At 35.9% G+C, this 21,150-nt stretch overlaps 1 protein-coding gene across 3 annotated transcripts in view; it reads left to right on the plus strand.

The window, feature by feature from the left end:
- Window positions 1–20,934, plus strand: part of MIB1 (mindbomb E3 ubiquitin protein ligase 1) — a 76,319-nt gene extending 55,385 nt beyond the window's left edge. Inside the window, exons 15-21 of one of the 3 annotated variants that reach the window (XM_030446491.1) lie at window positions 1,934–2,095; window positions 5,656–5,837; window positions 7,114–7,306; window positions 7,779–7,857; window positions 9,422–9,535; window positions 10,316–10,416; window positions 15,581–20,934. In XM_030446491.1, coding sequence (XP_030302351.1) covers window positions 1,934–2,095; window positions 5,656–5,837; window positions 7,114–7,306; window positions 7,779–7,857; window positions 9,422–9,535; window positions 10,316–10,416; window positions 15,581–15,721 — 972 coding nt within the window. In that variant the 3' untranslated portion in view covers window positions 15,722–20,934. The remainder of the gene's footprint in view (window positions 1–1,933; window positions 2,096–5,655; window positions 5,838–7,113; window positions 7,307–7,778; window positions 7,858–9,421; window positions 9,536–10,315; window positions 10,417–15,580) is intronic. The other 2 variants (XM_030446494.1, XM_030446492.1) reach the window with 2 other exon arrangements.
- The last annotated feature ends 216 nt before the right edge of the window (window positions 20,935–21,150 follow it).

Genomic DNA, 21,150 nt, shown 5'->3' on the forward strand with positions numbered 1-21,150 from the left:
TTTCATGATTGCAGAAGTTAATACTTTAATTTAACAGAACTTTGTTACTGGCACAGGAAATGGGAGCCTGGCACAGCTTGCCCATTCTGGCTGGTGTACACTGTCTATAGGGGATCCATGTGACTTTGTATGTGGATTACTATTGTGGGCTGTTGAGACTCAGGGACAGCAGTCACTGCAGTAGATGTTCCCCATGAGTGAATGTATCAACCTGGCCATGGCCCTCTACTTAAATTTTTTTAGAATATAGAGTGAGAGATACTTTTAATTAAAAACTGTCCCTTATTCAGGCCTACAGAACATTTTACCCATTACACAGACCAGTGTCTGTGGTTCTGTTTAGCGTTATTTTGCCACAAGGTTTGCCCATCTACAAAAGCTGATGGATGTGATCCCATTACAGTGGAACAGGTGATATGACCCTTTATCTGGAACTGCTTGCTACCAAAAAAATGGTTTCCTAGAGTCAGTGTCACTTGCATCCTGCAAGCTGTTTGGCACTGTGTTTGGTGTGAGCTCTTTGGCCCTTCTGGACCTTATACGGTACCTGAGGATGTAATAGTGAGGTAGCAGATGAGCAGGAAGGTAGAAGAACTAGTAGGTGTATTGGATGGCATGCTTATATCCAACAGTCTTTAAGTGGATAACCCTATAGAGTATCTGCACTTCAGAGCTGGTTTAACTTTGAGAAGTCTTAAAATAACTCATGCAGCCATGCAAAGAACATGTTGGCTCTATTTCAAAATTAATTCCTACTGGGTACCTTCCAGGGCTGGCTTGTACCCTCTGGCATCTGTGGAATAGTGGTCAAAGGTAGCAGCGTTCTTTTAAAAGCCCTGGTGCCGTGATAAAGGGTGGTGGTTTGCCTTTTGCCTTTTTTTCCTTCCTCAATGATGTTTTTTGTTTGTTTGTTTTGTTTTTTTTAAAAAACTTCTGCAAAGTCTTTCAGTTTCGATTTATTTGACAAGGATTCCAGGTTTCTCTGAAAAGAGCTCCCTTAGAGTTTTTCTTTCAGAAGAAACTTCTTAAACAGTAAATAGCCAGTGGCAGACACAAGACATTAATATGAGAAATAAACTAAAGTTAAAACCTCAGCTGCTATCTGCAGGTTTCTGAATAGCAACAAAGACAGGGTTTAACTTTTAGGGGCAATTGTTACTTGTCAGCATGTGTTGATTTGTCCTAGCTAAAAGCAGATTCAAGAAAGTTCTGGTTTGTTGAATTATGTGAGAGATGTATGCTAAGGCAGTATGAAAAGGAGGGCCTGTGCAGCCCTGTACTTGCTTTCATGTCATATGCCCTGGAACGTGTGTCTAAAATTAGCCTTAAAGAAGAGTCTTATAGTTCATTACTTTCCAAAGTGTTCTGAGATAGTATTTAATAGTGTCAGTAGTTTTTATGTCTTCTACTGAATAAGGATAGATTTAAGAACATGCTTAACTACTTTGCTAATGGTAGAACACTGTAAATTAAGTTGTAAAGTTTAGCATGGTGTGAAAGTAGTGGGTTTTGGGGTCACTGAAACCTAATAGTAAAGCCTATATTCGTATCTAAAGTATTGCCTACTATTTCTGGTTTTGGTATATTGCTGTAAGCTGTTACATTGTTTGTAGGGTGTCTTGTAAGATTTAAAGATTTGAACACTAGAAAGAATCCTCTAATAGAGCATCTGTTGTAGTGCTCCCTCAGAACACAGGCAAGCATTAGGCTTCTGCTCAAATAAACTTCATATTTGAAAGAGACAACTGCTTTAGTTGAGGGCTGAGCTCCAAGTATGGAAAACAAATACAAACTCAACTGAGAATTTTAGCAAGATAAAAAGAACAATGATATGGACCTTTTAGAGCATCCTAAACCGTAATTTCACCGATATTATTGTTAAAAGGAGTAAATGATTTTTTCTTTTTTTAAATTGGATTCTCTCTCTTTTCAGCTCTTAGTCCGTGCTGGTGCTAAGCTGGATATTCAGGATAAAGATGGAGATACTCCCCTGCATGAAGCCCTGAGACACCACACCCTTTCACAGCTCCGCCAACTCCAAGATATGCAAGATGTGGGCAAGGTAGATACTGCTTGGGAGCCATCAAAGAACACAGTAAATAAAATGCATTTATTTATTCCTTTTTTTTTCTCTCCTGTAAATTTGTCTCTTTGTCTAGTTCTGTACTGTTGGACTGTTTTTTTTGGCAGCATAAGTTTATGTAGACATTCTGCATTAGTCTGTAATGCAGGCAGAAATCGTGTTATATAAGACTTTGTAATTGTCTTTGTTAAAGAAAAATATGGGGTTATTTAGTTCAACATATTTCTGAAAATCTTTCTTCCAAAGTGAACATGGATGCCATACTAAAAAAAAAGCAAAAACAGCTTTTTAGGAAAGAGAAATAAACAGTATTACAGTACAGAATAAGACTAATACTGTGTTTTCTGTGATTTAACATCTTGCGTGTCTTTGTAGCTTTAGTTGTTTAGCTGCTTCTATAACCATCTGAAAATATTCTGTTAGACCAAGTCAATCCTAATTTTCATATATTTATTGTTATCTATCTTTCTGAAGAGTTTATTTCAGCACTTATGCTGTAGTAAGGAAATAGTCAAAGACATTCCAGGTAATAAAAGTTAAAATCTTTTGTTTAAAAAAAGAAACAATCACACTGAAAAAGCTGAGTGAATGCCAGATGCAAAGATAAAGTTTTATAGTTTTGCTGAAAAGCAAAGGAGACATAAAATTCTTGAGCTGACTGGGATTGAGAACAACAAACAACGTTTTTTCTTTAAGTATTAAAGATGAGATATGTGACAGTGGATCAAATTTGCTGAACAAATGTTGACACTGTCATGTAGTTCATCTTTTATACTTCAATCATCATTGTCATAATATTTTTCTAATTTATCTGTACAACATATGTTTTTATAAGTGCTTATTTAATTAACTCGCTAGATACCAATCTGTAAAACATTTCTGTGTTCAAGTGCTGTGAGCAATGAACTTCATTTCTTTAAATAATTTTATCTAGCATGTGTTGATGATTGTACAGCTGGGAAGAGGAGAAATTTTCTTCTTTTCACAACAGAAAAGTCAATTCAGTTGCTTTATTACAGTTGTAGTGTTCTTTGGTCTAGGGTATTTTTTAAGTAAATGTATTATTCCAAGATCGTTTAGTATAATTTATTTTAATATAGGTATCTTTCAGGTGCTTTCAGTGCTTTTAAGGTTCAAAAGGATGTTGCTGCATAAATCCTAATTTAAACTAAAGAAGCTAGTGGAAGGCATTTAGGTGTTTACCTTCAAAGATTGCTCAGTATTTACAATTACTTTCCCGATGTTGATACTATTTGTGTGGATTACACCAAGGCTTTTCCCTTTCAGGTGAATTGACTGGGACTGGCTTGTGTTGGTGCATGTCAGGGCTAGCACCCTCCAGAGGAGGCTTGCTGCAGTCATACTAGGCCCTAAGACATAATGTTTATTTTTGTGATGAGTTGGTTTTTAATTTATTTTTTTTTTTCCATTCTGCATGCTTGAAATGTCACAGACTACCAGAGAATTGTCATGGGATGCAGTATGGTCCTGGTATTTTCAAAGCATTTTCAAAGCACACAGAGGTGTTTTAAGACTCAGGATTTTCTTGAATAATGTTGATGACTGTTCCAGGTAGAGGAGCGTAAGTGCTTGGAGTAGTGCATATTCACAGTGAGTGAAACAAACCATACAGTTAGACTGTTTGATTTTCACCTGGGAGACAGGTTCCAGGAACAAACAGCCCATAAGGTACAAGTGTGGATGGTAAGAGAACTCTGTCCCAGCAAGTAAGAAAGGACTATAGCAAACTGCTTGGTGCAGTTGTGCCTTCAAAATATGTCTACTCTGCCAAGCTAAGATCTGATGAGCTTTCACTGGGCGTTGTGCTACCTTGAGTGGATTACTGACATGATCCAAGGTACTGGGCTAAAGCTAGACAAAATCTCTGCCTCACTTCAGCTAATACTGTAATTGAGGTGCTGAAAAGTTACCTGAGTTTATAAACAAAAATGTTCAGTAACCTAAATACCACAAAACAATTTATCTCCCATCACTTACCAGTTTTCCTGCTATGAATTTGTTAGAGCTGTACTGTTCTTACCAAGGAAGAATGTGGTACTGTGAGTATCCATGAACTCATGAAGTGGCCTTCAAGAGCCTCATAGTACCTCAGTAATACTGACATAATAACTCCTGACAAGAAGAAAAAACTAGACTGAGGTTAAAAAAAAATGCTTCTCTAGGAAACTGGGTGGCTGTATGATGAGGATAATCTTGGAGTTATCAATGGAGGGTAAAGGCTTTCAATACATACTCCATGTGCTGCAAGCCATGGGCCCAAACCAAGGTTTATTCCTTTGCATGTCACCTCTGAGGGATAAGGGAAATAACTAAGAGGGATCTTGAAAACTTTTATTTGTTGTTCAGATTTCAAGGCATCCAACATTTAGGGTTGCAGTGGCAGGTATCTGGTATTTTAAATTTGTTCTAGTAAGCTGTTGTGTCTAAAATAGCACATCTAGGTTTTTTTAATACAAAATGGTTGTTTATTTGGCCAAATTACTTAGGTTTTAGAGGTGATACTTGACACTCTCCTTTGAGAAGTTCAGTTGCAGGGATAGATTGTACAAACTTCAAGTGCCATAGAAAGAAGTACATCAGTCAAGTTGAGCACTTAAATCAATTAGTGGGAAGGAGGTGCATACAAAATCCTGTCCCTATTCTAGTGTCAAAGCCTTGATAATTCTATAATTCAGCATGTAAAACTCCTTGAATTGGAGCTGTGCCAAAGCTGCTCCTTTGAATATAGCCTAGTATAGTTTGAGGGATTTGTAGTGGTGCCAGCAGTTTCATATTAATTGTAGTCTACATTATACTTAAGCATTATATCTTATCAAGCTTTAATATAAAAGGATGTTGGAGCAGGCTTGGAATGCTCCAGAGAAGGTGAATCCTCTCCTGGCTGGGCTGTGGTAGTGAGCCTTCTATCTTCAATCTTTTTCTAGCTGGCCCTGTGAATTCTGTGTAATACATAGGGTAATGCAGTGATAGTTGTAAAATGCCAAAGGAGCACTACGTGATCCGGGCAGGAGGGCTGATACATGAGATTAAATCCATCCAGGCTGAGAAGGCAACTAAACTCAAGTCTTACTTGAGCAGGTACTTCACTCACTAGACTAAAAGTAAGCGTGCATTCTCATCTCTTCCCAACTGTGTTTTCAGTCCAAGTGTACTGGTGGTGGTAGCATTTTTTCTGAACTCAGGAATTTCAGTATACTTTGGCTGTGTTCTGAATACACCCCCTGGGACTTCAGCCTATGTAATGTTTATGTGGAAGGATAGCCACTTCACAAGTGAAGGCAAGTAAGTGTGCAGGAAATTGAGTACTTCAGTAGCTGAACTATTCCTTGCTGAATTTTAGTTCCTTAAAGGAAAGCTGAGTATAACCAACTCAAAATTAAGCCAGAATACAATTGGTTTTGATCTTTAGTTCTAGAGACACTTCCCTGGACTTAAAGATTTATGTATGTGTGTATGTGCATGTGTGCATGTCAAGTAGTTTTCTTTTAGCCAGACTATTCCCAACTCTTTAGAGAGTCTCTAAAGTTGCTTATGTATTTGTTTACTTTCAGTTAATAATGGGACTTGGCACTCAGGGAGCAGAGAAGAAGAGTGCAGCGTCTATTGCCTGCTTCCTGGCAGCCAACGGAGCTGACCTCAGCATTCGTAATAAGAAGGGTCAGTCTCCTCTTGATCTCTGCCCAGATCCCAGTCTCTGCAAAGCATTGGCTAAATGTCACAAAGAAAAAGTCAGGTTTGTATATTGATACACTACACACTTTCCAAATCTCTGCTTTCCTTAGATTAACCAATGAATTTAAAACATTGTTTCTTCATTAACAATTGTGTTGAAAGTAAAGAAAAAGCTTTTATGTTTTAATTAATTTTTATACTCCATAGTACATGAAATACTATTTACAAAAACATTAGTTAAAACATACATGACATTTACAGGACTTTCATACAAGGGAGGGATGAGAGTGGAAAGGTGGCAATGTACAGGTAGAGTTTGATAGAACTTTAAACCATAAAAAAGGGGTCTTGTGGGGTGGAAATCACAGAAAGAACAATTAAGCATTGGGAAAGGTTGCCCAGGGAGGCTGTGAAATCTTGGTCACTGCATGATTTCAAGACTGGAATTGGCAAAGCCACCTGGTGTAACCTGGTTGGAATTCAGCGTTGACTCTTCTTTGGGTTGGTGACCTCCTGATTACCTGTCAACATGAATGATTGTATGATTCTATAAAAAGAGAAGGAAGGGGTAGTCCTTGATGTCTCAGAAGCAGTTCTGTAGGAATTCTGATTTCTGTGAAATGTCATGTTATCAAGTGCATGCAGTAAGAGGAGTTTCAGCTTGCTACTTGTCCTTGTGTCCTCACCATTGGTTTACATTACTTCTCCTTAATTCCTCTATGAATATCAAAAACGTACTTTCAAAATGTCATGAAGAGAGAGTGGTTTTGTTGATGCTGCTCTAGTGTGGAACATGCTTGTTTTCTTCGGAGTCTTTCATTTGTGTCTGTCCATCTGCCTCGGCCTTAGCAGGCAGCTCTGTTTCTCACCACCTTTTATGGGCTTCTGAGGGCTGTGGGGATGAACTGGTTTGGTTCAGCACTGGCTCCCTCTGCTGGGTGAGCAGCAGCATAGGACAAAGATCCGAGGTGGATTCACTACGGGATTTTTGGGGTCTTTTACAAGTCTGTTATTTGCTAAATACTGGAAGTATATTCAAGATTTGGGTGTTAAACCATGCAGTTCTGAATCCACAGGGTATGTCTCTGTTAAAAATTTTAGGATGGGAGGGTTTTTTTATGTTCCTGAGATGGTATTCTAACTTTCGTGGGCTTTTTGAACACGTGACCTTGCACTCTGGTGTCAGCTGTATTTGGGAAAATGCAGTTCTCATTGCTTTATGGTGATACACTGATGCCAGAATGCCTAGCATCATAAACAGCCAGTTGATGTGCATTTTAAAGTAAGAATTTTAAAAATTCTTAAAAATAAGTTTTGACTCCAAAGTTTCTTTGTAGTGGTCAGGTTGGCTCCCGAAGTCCATCTATGATCAACAACGATTCTGAAACCTTAGAAGAATGCATGGTGTGCTCAGACATGAAGAGAGATACCCTGTTTGGCCCATGTGGACACATTGCCACGTGTTCTCTGTGCTCACCCCGTGTGAAAAAATGTCTCATCTGTAAAGAACAAGTTCAGTCTAGGACAAAGGTAGAAGCTTCTGAAGTTTATTAGTTCTCTTTCTGTTTTTAATGGTAAAGTAAAAAGATGAAGGAAAAGTGTATTTTTAGCAGTATTCTTCCTTACATATGTCTCACTGGACAGGTTTAACTTTTCATTGTAATGATAATTTGTCCCAGCATTGTATATTGCCCTTTCTTAAGTATAATTTTTTCAGTAATATTCAGTTCTTCTGAGTTCTTTTATTCTCTAGGGCGGCTTAGAAAGAAGAATTGCCTGTAAACTTAGTTTAATATGTGCTTGGTTTTGAAGTTACTAATTATTGTCAGCTTTCACTTTCTTTTTTGGAATAATGAATTTTGTTGTACTGTAATTTTCAGAGTTTTGACCAGTTGTGCCTGGTTTTGGGGGCCTCATCCCACTGAGGTCCTCAGGGTTCTGAAATGGTTGCTCAGATCATAGAAGATAAACTTCTCATATGCATGTTTATTGTTCTTTACAGATTGAAGAATGTGTAGTATGTTCAGACAAAAAGGCAGCAGTGCTTTTCCAGCCTTGTGGTCATATGTGTGCTTGTGAGAGTAAGTAAACTTGACAGGAAGTTCTTTTTAAAGTAGTCTTGAAACAGAACACTTTTAATCAGATTGCTAAAAGCTTATTAGTAATCTGACTTCAAGTCCAATTTACTTGATAGTCTAGTGTGATAGTTAAAATTTTAGCACTGTTTGGCATGCTAGTAAGAAAACAATTGGAGATTTTCAAGAATTCAGAATAAGCAAGTGTTCTTCCATCTGAACTATTTATTGTGAGTAAGGTTGCTCAGTTTATGGAAGCCTGTTGTGTATTGTTAAAGCTTCTGAAGTGATTAGAATTAATTTTATTGCCTTGTTGCAGCTTTTGGGGGCCATTCATTTGGGTGAATGGTGTTTTAAAAGAATATGGTGAATAAATATTAAATGTGCTTCATTGCTAAGCTGTAGATTTGCAGAAGGGCTGTATTTTTCCTGAAAAGGCACATCCTGTATCTTTTTAAAGAGCCCCAGTTATGATTCATTCTGATTTATCTTGTGGAGCAAAAAAAGTCACAGGAGATGTCCAGATTTTTTTTTTTCTGAGGATAAGTGGATTAGAATATAGCCATCACTTTGTCACCAGACATTTCAGGGCTGTGTTGAAGGGCCATATGCCTAGAGAGGAGCAGCCCTTGTTGCTGAAGATCTACATAAGAGGAAAGGTAATCATTCCCATAAGTAACTGTTTACTTGGTCCTACTAAAGAAGTCTGGTTTCTTCCTCTTTTCTGGCTGAGAGACCTGACATTGAATCACTGAGTTTACAGTTATCCTGGTTTGTCCTGTTTCATTGTCTGCAGTTGAAAGATAATAAGAGAAGTTTTTTTTTTTATTAATTACCCAGAAAAGAACAGCAAAAAGATTGATTGGTGTGATGAAGGATTTCAGCAGTGAAATGCGTATCATCAAATCTGAGATGCAGTAAGAACAGCAAAAGGTTTAACAGGTGTAGATGATTTTTTTCTAGATTATTTTCTTGATGGTAATGTTCAAGCAGGATGAAAGTCTTCAGACTTGGGTAGTTTGTAGGACAGACTCTTTTGATTCACAGTAACCTTCAGCATTTATGAGAAAATCATTTGACTTTTGTAGAAAAATTACAGCCTCCTTTCTAGGATTGTATCAAAAGATAATCCTTATTTTTATGATTAAGATGTTGCCACCTGTTTGCTCCTGCATTATTAGGACAGTAAGCAAGATCTTTGTTCTAGAGGAAGAAGCAAGTAGTCAAGACATTCTTGGAAGTTTGGGTCGCAAATTTGTGCAGCTTTTCCACAAGAATTGCATAAGTTTAAAAAGTATAGACATTCATTTGGAGAAAGAGGAGCCTGCTCACTTAAAATATGTTTAAAGGAAATAAATATAGTAAGTTCACTTTGAATCCCAGACAAGACATTGTTTATAGGAGTGATTTGCAGAAAATTATGTGAGGTTGAACACAAACAGTTATTTGTATTATAAACATTGGTTATGACATTGCTATGTAGTTCCTGCAAAAAAACAAGCTCTTGGATAGGAAAGAACCAAAATGAAATAGCAGGACTGAGAGTTGATTTATTTCTCTGACTTCTCAGATTGTGCAAGCTTGATGAAGAAATGTGTACAGTGTCGGGCAGTGGTTGAGAGAAGAGTACCTTTCATAATGTGCTGCGGAGGGAAAGGTACAGAAGATACCACTGATGATATTTGTGAGTGACTCCAAAACCCATACTCTTTCACATTCCTCTACCAACTTCTTACTCTTGTTCTTTTAAATTACCTAAATCTTTCCTCTCCTCTTTAAAGAAAAGTCTGACAAAACCAGTGTGAAACCAGGTCTCTGTTTACTGTTTGTACTGCTTTCTACATGGGTAGGAGCAGGTGTGATTGTAACACCAGTCCTTTCACTAAGGGATTGCTTCCAGCATCCAGAGTAGAAGCTGAAACATAAACAGCTGCTTGGAATAATGTCCCATGAAGCAGAAGCTAAAGTTTGTCTGTTATTATGCAAATGAACAAATGTGTTTTAATATTATTTTAATATTATTATTAATTTTACAATAATAGTTAATATTTGCCCAAATTTTGAATAAACTATTTCCAAAATGCTCGTGTAGTTTCAAACACCACATAGAATGTGTAGATATTCTTTTCAGTGTGAAAGGATTTGGCTTTGGTTTTTACACATGCAGAAAAACACTGCAGGAACTTCACTGACAAATAGGGACTCGGATAACATTAAGGGGCTACAAGCATTTTGTGCATCATTATTGAGGAAATATTTATCAAAGGAGATGGCACTAAATTAAAGGAAGTTCCTTAGGAGGTGAGTTGCAGTGGTGTTCTAGTGAATCTAATTAGATTATCATATGCATTTGACTAATGCTTCAGATAATTGAAAATTTGTACTTAGTACACTGAAAACACAATTATTCCCATTTCATTAGATTGATGCATAATCTTGTGTCTTGGTTTTCTCTAAATTACAGCAAGTGGAAACATTCCAGTTATGCAGAAAGACAAAGACAACACCAATGTCAATGCGGATGTACAGAAGCTGCAGCAACAGTTACAAGACATCAAGGAACAGGTAAAAGTGCTGAGTAAAAATATTGTGGATCACTAAAATAATTGAAAAACTGTGCATTTTCTGTTATTTAAAACAAAATTAAATGTTGAAGAACCAATATTTTTTGTGAAGTGGCCTGTATGTCTTCTGCATACAGGTTTAAAAATTAAAAAAAAAAACAAAACAAAACAAAGGGAAAATCAAGTGACTGAGTTTGATAATTCACCTATTAACAGCATCTGTTGGTGTGTCTGAAAATGGGTGCTCTGCCCAGTCAGTATGTTCTTTGCCTGTTCAGCTGACCTGAGTGTATAGGTACTGCAAAAGCTGGTTTTACAGAATAGTAATTGAAGTAGATATTCTTGACTGTTCTGGCTCTTCCTGAATCTTTACTTGTGTGTTCACAAACTGGCTTTGAAAAATGACTGGCTGTTAACTGTTGTACAAATATTCTAGTCTATTTACTCTTCAAAAAATTGTGTGATTGCAAAATTAAAGCCTTGGAAAGTACTGCACATATAATTTGAGTATTTGAAATAAAAATGACAAGATTTGTCTTCTGTAATTAAGTGTTTGCAGGAGGAAATTTTTACAAATTGACTACAGATTGTATTGATTATTCATTGATTGATCACACATAATTTAGAAACAGTTACCTTTTAAAATTCGTTACATTTTTAAGTCTAAGTCCATTAAAATCTCTTAAGTAGCTGTCTACATGCTGAACTTTCCAATGTTAAATTACTGAACAGCTTCCTTGCGTATCCTTTTGAACAAAACCCCACCCTTGATTCTGAGATTTTTCAGTAGGAAAGGACCTGGGGTATCTGACTATTGTATGAACTTACAATCTTAGAACTGTAATAATGCTGTGGGTTTTGTCTTCCTTGTGTATAACACAGCTGGAAGAAACTTCTCATGGATACAAGAATCAGAGAAATGTATTAGTGTATTACTTGTGTTTCTGTAGGCTCACAACAGTCAGCAGTACTTCAGTGATGGCAGCATCTCATCTAGTCCTGGTAGTTGTTGCTTTCAGCTGTTCATGTGGTCAAGTCTAAGCCAGTTTAAATAGACTTTTTTAGGGCCCATACCACTAAATACCTTAAATTTGAGAGCTGATAACCTGGCAAGTCTTAACCTCAGTTGCACATCCGTGAAGAGCTGTTCGTGTTGTATGGAGGGTTGACCAACATCTCAGTAATAGAAACTGAAATATCCAATTAAAAACAGATTCCTTTTGTAGTTTTGTCTGTAAAAGAACATGAAGATTAAAAACTGTCATTTGAAAAATACGTCTTGATTGTAACAACTGGACTTATCTAGATATCTCTGACGTCTTGCACATACTATTTAGCTTCTATTTGACTTTTTAACATTGGGTGAAAAAAAATATAATTTAAAATTATAGATGTGAAATATACAGATAAGTGCTTAAATCCAAGTAACTATTTTCTTTACATGTGTGGGTTTGTTTTCTGGTTACTTTATTTTAGGAGTTTATAAAAGACGAGTTCTATTTGGGAATGCTAGTACTCCTATGAACAGGACATAAAAGAAAAACTACTTTATTTTAGTTTTTCTTCTTGTAGATGTGATCTTAGGTTTTTTTCAGTTTTCCTTAGGTGCTCTTAGGTGTTCTGAACAATTTTATCTTGACTTGGAGATTTGCTGGCCATAAACATTCTAACATCAGGAAGTTAAACTGTATTAGGAAGAAGAGAATTTATTTTTCTTGTATTTCTGGCTGACATATTTGCAGTAGTAAGATCTAATACTGGAATGCTTTGAGAAATGAAGGGTACTCTTGCTTTGGAATGCCCTTTAGTCCAATAATTTCTATTAAAGCTTTATAAAACTGAAGACTGTTCAGTGCCTCAGACTAGACGAATGAAATTCTGGTTGTTCTTGTGTGCCATTTGTCTTGAGACACTTTCATGTTTCCCTTAGTGTCTTTTCTGCTTAGTCTTGTGACAGGGTGTGACAGGGCAACTTTTATTTCATACTTGTGAGTAGCAGGTTGGATTTGATAAAAATTAGTCATCTTTTAAATTTGTGCTTGAAATGGTGCACAGCATTTCTCTGTAATCATGTTGTCTCTTGATTTGTGCTTTAACAGTTCAGTTTTCACTGTTATTTTTCATTGTTATTTTTGTACTTAAAATTAATTTGTTCTCTTTCAGCAGGTGTAATCCTATGTTTCAACTCATACCTTCAATGATAACCTAGTATGTTAGTGCAGCAAGCTTTTAAAACCTTTTCTGGTGCCAAGCAGAAGTGATGCTGATGTCAACAGAATCTCCCACATCTGATGACCACACCATTCTTCAGGGATTCCCTGAATGTGAACCCTTTTGGCTGTAATTGCAATACCTTCACTTCATTTCATACATAATCACTATCATCTGTCTAATATGTTATGTATGTTCCTTCACCATACTTACACCACTTTCTTTTTCCTTAAAAAGAAATTTATTTTGTCACTCTGCACCTGTATATTGTGTGAAAAACTGTTTTTAGTGATGAGGAATTGACATGTGAAGCAGTTTAAAACACCTTGTTAGTGCTAAAAATTTATATGAATTGCAAACCAAGTTATACTTAAAGGTATAACCTTTATGATGAGCACTTTTTCAGACTATTTTTACTTAGCCAAAGAAGTAATTCTCACATGAACAGGAACAGTCCCTTTTTATACTATTTGTTTTCCTTTGAAAATGAGTCAGATGTTTCATGCAGATAAAAATGTGGAGGGTGGTTTCATGCAGAGAACATTCTAACTAATGATACAATAGAAACAGAGACTGCTTATTTTCTGCCTCTGTCACACAAATTAGGTATAAGGCATGCAGTGAACTTTCTTCCACTGCAAAAGTGCATAGAAGGTGGTGGTTAAGGAATGAATGCTGCTTGCAAGTGGGATAAAACTCAGTTATTTGGGCTTGTATCCCACTAGGAAACTGATGATCTAATCAAGAAAGTAAATCCTTGTCAGAATAGAATTGCAGGGCAAACTGGAAGTTTGGTGGTCTCTGCCTGCTTCTCTTACAGTATGAAGTAACTTAAATGTTAAAATAGTATCTTATTCAGAAATTAAACAGCTAACATAATACTAAACCGTATTTTAAATACTCTGAATTTCTACAAAGCAGAAGAAATGGGGCAGTTTGCTGATGCTGCATACAGTTGTAGAAAAGATCTATAAAATGAAAACGTTAGGATTTCTGTGCTTCACTGAATGGAATAATCAAAAGTAATGATGTCTGAACAGATTTGATATTTTATTATTATGGTAGATGTTTTAATTTTCAAATAATGGTGTGACATTTGAAGAGAAGCAGACCCTAGTAACTTCAATAATTCTAAAATATTTAGCACAAAAGCTAATAATTAAACTAAAAACATAGAATAATGGTTATAATTTTTTTTCTCCAAAGTTAAGATTTGGATTTGCTTTAGCAGTCCTTTGTCAAAGGACAACGTATCACTGCTGTTAGGTTATAAGCACTTGTCACAGGACAGCTATATATTAATTGGAAATAACTGTTTAGTTATTATTTGAAGATTATAGGTTACTGAAGGAAGAATTTTGTAATTGTCCCATTGGGATGTGAAAGTGATGAGTTGGTGTTAATGGAAAAATTGGCAGGACTGACTGACAGACAGTTGGTCTTTTTTACATTTTTAGTTTGGTAGTGTTTTTTTATAGTACTGTGAAAATTCTGGCAAAACTGGAGCATAGCATTTTTGAGGAGAGTGCTTGTAAGTTGACATAAGGTTTTATTTGAAAGCTTTCCGTTCCTACTGGCCCATTATACCCATATCCTGGAGATTAAAATAAACATTTGGCCAAATTCCGTGCCACTTTAAACTCTGTATAAGCAGACTGATGGTGAATTTTTTTGGGCTTCAGCTGAGCTCTCTACCCTGGGAAGTAATGAGTATTAATTCCATAGAATCATTAGAAATCATTAGAACCCTCTAATGCTTTAAGGTTATATGGGATAGGGTTCCTGCTGTGGATTCTCTCGTGTGAGGTGAACAAATTGAAGACCCCAGTGATGAGTAAGGAAACAATTCACAGGTGCAAAGTGGTGATAAAATGAATTTGCATTTAAAATCTGAGCTGAGTCAGTATGTCCTATATTATATCGTCATTTATAGCTGTTAGATCTGAGTGATGTCTCAGATCTGAAGACATCTTAGGTTTGATTTGTTGAACTATAGAATGATCTTAACAACTGTCATCTCTTACAACATCTGCTCATTTACTAACCTTTGATAAATTGTTATAAATGAAATCCTAATATAGCTGCAGGATGTTTATGGTGAAGGAACATGCCTTACCAAAATATCAATTTCTGCATATGGGAAAAGGTGAAGGACATTGTTCTTTAGAAGCTTGGTACAAAATGGACTTTGCTGTTGAAAATTTTAGGGGATCTTTTTTGGGCATTGGCTGTCACTTTATTGTTCATCGATTAAAACTGCTTTTAAAAGTTTGCTGTGCTACTGTTATGACTGAAGGTCACAGATTTATTAAATTATTCCTCACTTGGAATTTTACTTTTTTGTTTGAAAATCTAGATAGCTTCATAAACGAAGGCTGGAATTACAAGTGTCGAATCTTTATAGTTTTGATTATGCAGCTTTTTTGTTATTTTTGCATGTGTTCAGGGCTTGATGTCTAAAGGTAAGTATATGAGTGGTTAGATGGCCTGAGAAGAAACTGGTAAATCATTACCTGATCATTGTGCACATAAAGCTGTTTGTGTTGTTTGTTCCCTTGAAGATTACATGGCATTGAGGGGAATGTTGCTGAAGAGTATCTTAAATGTTGCAAACTTGGGTAATGATATTGAAAATCTGATACCAACCTACTACTGGATTGTCATTCTTTAGGTTTTCATATTTAAAAATAAGTTACATAGATTTCCTGTCAAGATGGGGAAAAAAAAGTGAAAATATATTAAGTCAATGTGAAGTAAAAATGTTTGGTGTCTGTTGGTTTTTAATCTTTTATTTAAATTGAGTTTTCCATTTAGTGGCAGGGTAATGCTCTGACAGCAACCTGCTATACTTAAGACAGCACATTTATTATTGGATGCCAGCGATTTATATGTTGCTTGTTGATGCTGCACCAGGACTGCCATTGACTATGTAACCTCTCAAAAATCTTTTCCAGACCATGTGTCCTGTCTGTTTGGATCGTCTGAAGAACATGATCTTCCTCTGTGGCCACGGGACGTGTCAGCTTTGCGGAGACCGGATGAGCGAGTGCCCCATATGCCGCAAGGCGATTGAACGAAGGATCCTTTTGTATTAAGTAGTGGAAGTAGTGTCTATGTTATTAGGCTATGGAATAAATAATAAGGACATTTTGATGATACGAATCTCCTCGAGGTTGAAAGGCAGTAAAGGGTTCTAATGAAAACATTTCTGATACTGTAGCGCAGGCTCATTACGTGGTAACTGTTTAAAGACTCTGAACACACCAAATGGAAGAACAGTATTTGAACAGTCTGCTGTTAGCTCTACTCTTTCTAAGCCTGAAGCTAATTTTGAAGCAGTGTTTTTTCCATTTTTGTTTCTGCCTTCTTTTTCCCCTTAGAGTTTAAAGGGACAATCTTATACTGGTTTTGTTCATGGTTTTCTTCTATGTACCAGGTGTCAAGTGATGTAAGGGTTTGTTGTTTTTTTTTTATTGTCAGCTAATATCAAATATAAATCTTTAGGATTTTTTTCTTTTATATGTTTCTGGAGAATGTTGACATTTCCTATGACAGGTATGATTCACAGTGCTTTCTGTCCTCAAATGTAGATGATGCAAAATCAATACAAAATGTAAACACAATAGTAATAAATATACTATTCCTGTAAGATCAGGCCTCAGAATACAATGTTAAGATAATGCTAACTTTATCATGCCCTTTATTGCTGAGGATGTGTTGGGAAGGAAACAGTAAATAGAAAACGGTAGTTCACAAATGTCATGTTCTGAAAACTGCACTTTAGTTAAACGTGTTCAAGTGAATGCAAATAGTGAATTTCTGCCAGCTGCATAATTTTGCATAGAATTGCTTTTAACTTGACTAGAAAGGAGAGCAGTGGGTCAGCTGTCCATTTCAGATGAGTGAATTTGGTTGTAGAGGAAGATATAGGTATATCTGTGTGGCCATTTAAAAATTCTAGGTCTGTGAATTAGGAAAAGCTAGAGATCTTGGGAGATTTCCTCTCTTAAATTAGTTTTATTGTCTACAGGCAAACAGTGTCAACAGCAAAGATATAATATTGCTTATTCATTTGAGTCGGGTGTTAAAACCAGAACTTACCTGTGAACATTGCTGGGTAGTATTGCAAATGGAGATATTGATGACAGAGCAGTGAATTTTGTCAATCATGTCTGGGAGAGTTGAAGCTGGCTGACAGAGTGACAGACACATCAGCTGTCCCTGATGTGACAGAGAGGTTCCTCATTGCAAAAATGCTGCTGTCAGGAGCTGCACACTGGCAACATTTTGATAACAGGTACATCCTTCCATCTTTCTGGATGGAAGGAAGTATGGAGATTTAAGGAACTCTTGTAGGTAAAAGGAATGTGTGCTTACTCCTTCTTAGTGATTTGGCAGTTTCTGATTGTGTATTTTACGTAGCCCTCTGTTGTGCAGACTTCATATGGATGTGCTCTTGTAGAACAAAAAAAAGAAATCCATGCTGGAGTCACTTAGGTGCCTTACTTGCAGCTAAGATTAATTTCTCATTTAATTCTCATTGTGTATGTAAAAAATGTGAAAAAAGGGATAGTTCAGGTGAAGATTTGAGTAAGGATAAAGGGATACAATTCATATCCTTTCAGATAAATCAGTCTTTTGAAGCTCATGTTGATATGTCTGAATTGTGCAAACATTGGTAAAGTCTCAGAAAAAGGTTACTAGTAAACTGTAATGGTGGGTAAACTTTTAACCAATCAGGTTTGAACACTTAATAGTTTTCCAGGAAATAACTACAGTGATACATTGGAAAAATACATGGAGAGTGGCTCCTAACATAGCAAAATAATGTAATGCACAGCCTTTCTATAGCCATCTATAATCCTGATTCAGAATTGCAAATGTTCATCATTTTTTTCAGTAATTTTTCATTGGATACAATCTGAGGTCAATATAGTAGTCTTTTTAATTTTGTATACTAGTGGTCATCTGTTCTCAGATAATTTATGTAGTGGTTGTCTTGGTCAAATGAAATAGCCCTCCCTTTTCTTGCCTCTTGGGTCTGTATTCTGAAGTACTGAAGTTTCAAGGAGCTTTGGAAAGTCTTTCAGATAAGGGTTGTTTTCTTTTCAGTGTAGCATCTCACTATCTCCACTCAAGGTCTGAGTGAACCTGAGTATTCATTGCAGTTTTCATTTGGCCATACACAGGTCTTTGGATTCTGATGTAGAAGGTGAACTGGTGTTGTTGAGCAAGCTACTAAGTTCATTCCTTCAATTTATTTTGGTGTCATCTTTGCAACATCCACAGGATAACACTTAAGTAGTTGAAGGATGAAAAACAGAAGCTCAGTTGCAAGCCAAAGGGGATCATAACAAGTAGGAGAGTAGAGGATACGTCACTATACCTCTGTCTTCAGCACAAGATGGAAATGCACGTCTCATTATTAATATCTCTATTATTAGGAAGCAAAGTGAAAGAGAAAAATCAGTTAGGCATTTCTCTAATATACTGTAAATTATAAGAGTAGTAACTTATGTTTATTATAATTTTCCCTCAGTATTTTATACCATTTTTGAAATAAAATTAAATTGAATCTCTCAGTTTGATTCTGGAAACAATCAAGAAGGGACCTACTAATACATACTGTTCAGGTACGAGGTACACTCAGATTTTTAAGCAATGTACTTTTCAATTCTTCCATCTAGTAAAGTGCATAAGTGGTCACATAAGTACACAGTGATTTAAAGTACAAAGGCAACCTGAGAGGCCAACAGAATATGCTAAATAATTATAGCTTGTTAAATTCTGTATAGTAGACTTCTTTCTGTTATATGGCACTTCTCAAAATTTGGATTTCGTCACCTGCTTCCCATTTGTTATAATACTGTGTACTTGTATTTGGGGTTTTGGAGGAATCCCTTTTTTTCTGAAGAGGATACTGAAAATTACACTGGTAAGAGGATAAATGTGGAAATGTGAAAGTTTGTTTAGGAGGGGTTGTTCTTAACGTGGACTAGGTGAAGTTATAGCAGATTTGCACAAGTACTTGTGCCTTGTTATCATAGTCTTACAATTGGTATTTAGCTTCTCTTAAAGGCATGAAATAGTCTTTTAAAAATAATGTCATTACTTATTGTTTAGGTATTTTCTAGAGGTGCAGTTTTATGTATGATTGTTTTTAGCAGTATTGCAGTTTGTGTAAACACTAAATTGTTTGAAGAAGCTGCTTTGAGCTGGTGATCTAATCTTCCTCTACAAACTTCTATGTCAGAAACTTAATTTTACTCTTCCAGTAGCTGCTGGTTAACTGAAGAGCCTGTCCTGTTCTTTGTGCTGCATGGGTCAAATTTTCACTTAAAACCCCCCAACCACACTACAGCCTAACTATTAGCAGTGCTACCTCCTTTCTGTCAAAGAACTGAATTCTTCTCTTGTTGTTGTCTTTGTGAAGGGATAGGGAACACATCGGTTTTGTTTTGCTTCATCAGTTTTGATGTCTGAGTACATTGCAAAGGTTTTTTACTGACTGTGTAAATTAACGTACAATAGCAGCCTGTGATTTGCCACAATGTACATTGTACATCCTTCTTGCATAAGTTGCTGGAATTTATACTTACTGTCTTTTTATGCATTTCGTAACTTGTTTGTGTTGACAAAGCAAAACTGTTATCCGCAGAAGCTTTAGTATGTGCCATTTTTATAGCTAAGCCTGTGGTAAATACAAAAGTTCTGACTCAGGGCTTTTTAACAACTTAAACATGTTCACAATGTTCTTCAGCGTGTCCTGGAGAATGTTTGAGAATTAATGACTGTACAGTGCCTTGATAGAACTAATGAATGGGCAGCAGCCATAGAGTCCTTACAGAATGCAGGTATGTTTTGAATCCAGATAATGAATTGATGTTAATATAATTGTAATACCCTTGCCATGGATTTATAAACTTGTATATACTTTCTATAAAGGAAAATTGGCAAATGTAGGTATTGTTAAGCTTTCCATAAGTTAGTTGATTAGTACTCTAAATTTACAGATGCAGCATTTGTGACAGATACAGCTGATAAAAGGTTCTTTATGTGACATTTTTGGCATGAGAGGAGAGTTCATTGTATAAACAAACATGTGAAAATACCTGCTTTACTCCAGCCCAGTATGTCTTTTGTAAGAGAGAGAGAGATAATGGGCAACAAATCTGTGTTTGCATGCTATTCATAGTTTAAAAATTTGTTTCATTTTTAGTTTCTAGGAAGCACTTCCTTTGTCCCAAGATTAGTGTCTTTATGAATGCAAACTATTCATATTAGAAAACAGGTTTACTGAACCATGGGAATATTTTTGCTTTTGTTAAAATCAACTTTTTCAGTAAATTGTAGATTTTGACATGACTGTTTATTGGAGAAATTTAAGGCTGTTTGAATATAGTGAATTTCTGTATGCAGGTGGCATTCTATAATTGCTTTCATTAAAACTGCTTAGAAAAGTCTAAGCTTTTCAGAGGAAATGCTAATGTACTGTATGGTTAATAAAGCTTATTATATAAGATGTATGCTGACTTTTTCAAAAGCTTTAGTTTAAAAGTGTAATTGGACTGAATTAATACCAGTTTTTGTGCACACATCATTGGGAAGCGAGTGGTGGCTCATTTGACTTTCTCCTTATCAGTTTTATTGCTGTTAGATGTCACCATATCATTAGAATGTTCTATACCTGAACAAATGTTTGGTAACCCTGTACGTTGTTAACATACAGTGTTTCAAACTGTACCAGACTTTATTTATTTGGAAGTTTGCAATCAAACTTTAAAAAAATCTGGTTCTTTTTAATATATCCCTGAAGAGTGAGTTTGTAGCAACATCAGAAATGCTGTGTTCCTTTGAATCTCCCAGAAAGTCAAATATTAAGTACCACAGTAGAAGTCTGCAGGGTGGATTATGTTGTAACAACAAAAAGGTTGTTTTAAAATTTCTATCCACAGCATATGTGCAAATTTTTCTGCAAAATGTGCAGTTCATAATACCAATTAGAGCTGCTGTAACATTTATGTTAGACTCTGGGTTTACTTAGAATTAAATGGTCTTTGCAGATCTGGCTACATGATTGTGATCATTTAAAAATCTCCTGCCAAATACAGTATCTCCAGTATTCTGAGACAACAACAGTTGCTGCATCATATTTTATACTTGTAGTTTTCATTTTAATGGATGCATTAAAAAAAATGTAATGAAAGGCAACAAAACCAACCAGACTTTTAGTGGCTTAGTGCTTTAATTTATCGAAGTGTACAGGTGGAAAATGAATTGACAGAATAAAAAGTTTGTTGCTCTCTTTCTCAGTTTCTTTTCATTTTTCAGGGTTGCCTCAACTTTGGTTTGTGTTCTATATGAAAATGTAGTGCTGCAGATATCTTGGGGGTTTTTTAACTTTTTTTTTTTTAAACAGTTAATACAGATTGTCAAAATACATTTTGAATAGCCACTGGTTCTTTTCTTTGGGACTTAGGAGCAGTTCACATACTTTTAGCTGTTAATTGAAAGTGATATTTAT

Source organism: Calypte anna, chromosome 2 (genome assembly GCF_003957555.1).
Source record: "Calypte anna isolate BGI_N300 chromosome 2, bCalAnn1_v1.p, whole genome shotgun sequence".
In the NCBI taxonomy this organism is placed as follows: Eukaryota; Metazoa; Chordata; class Aves; order Apodiformes; family Trochilidae; genus Calypte; species Calypte anna.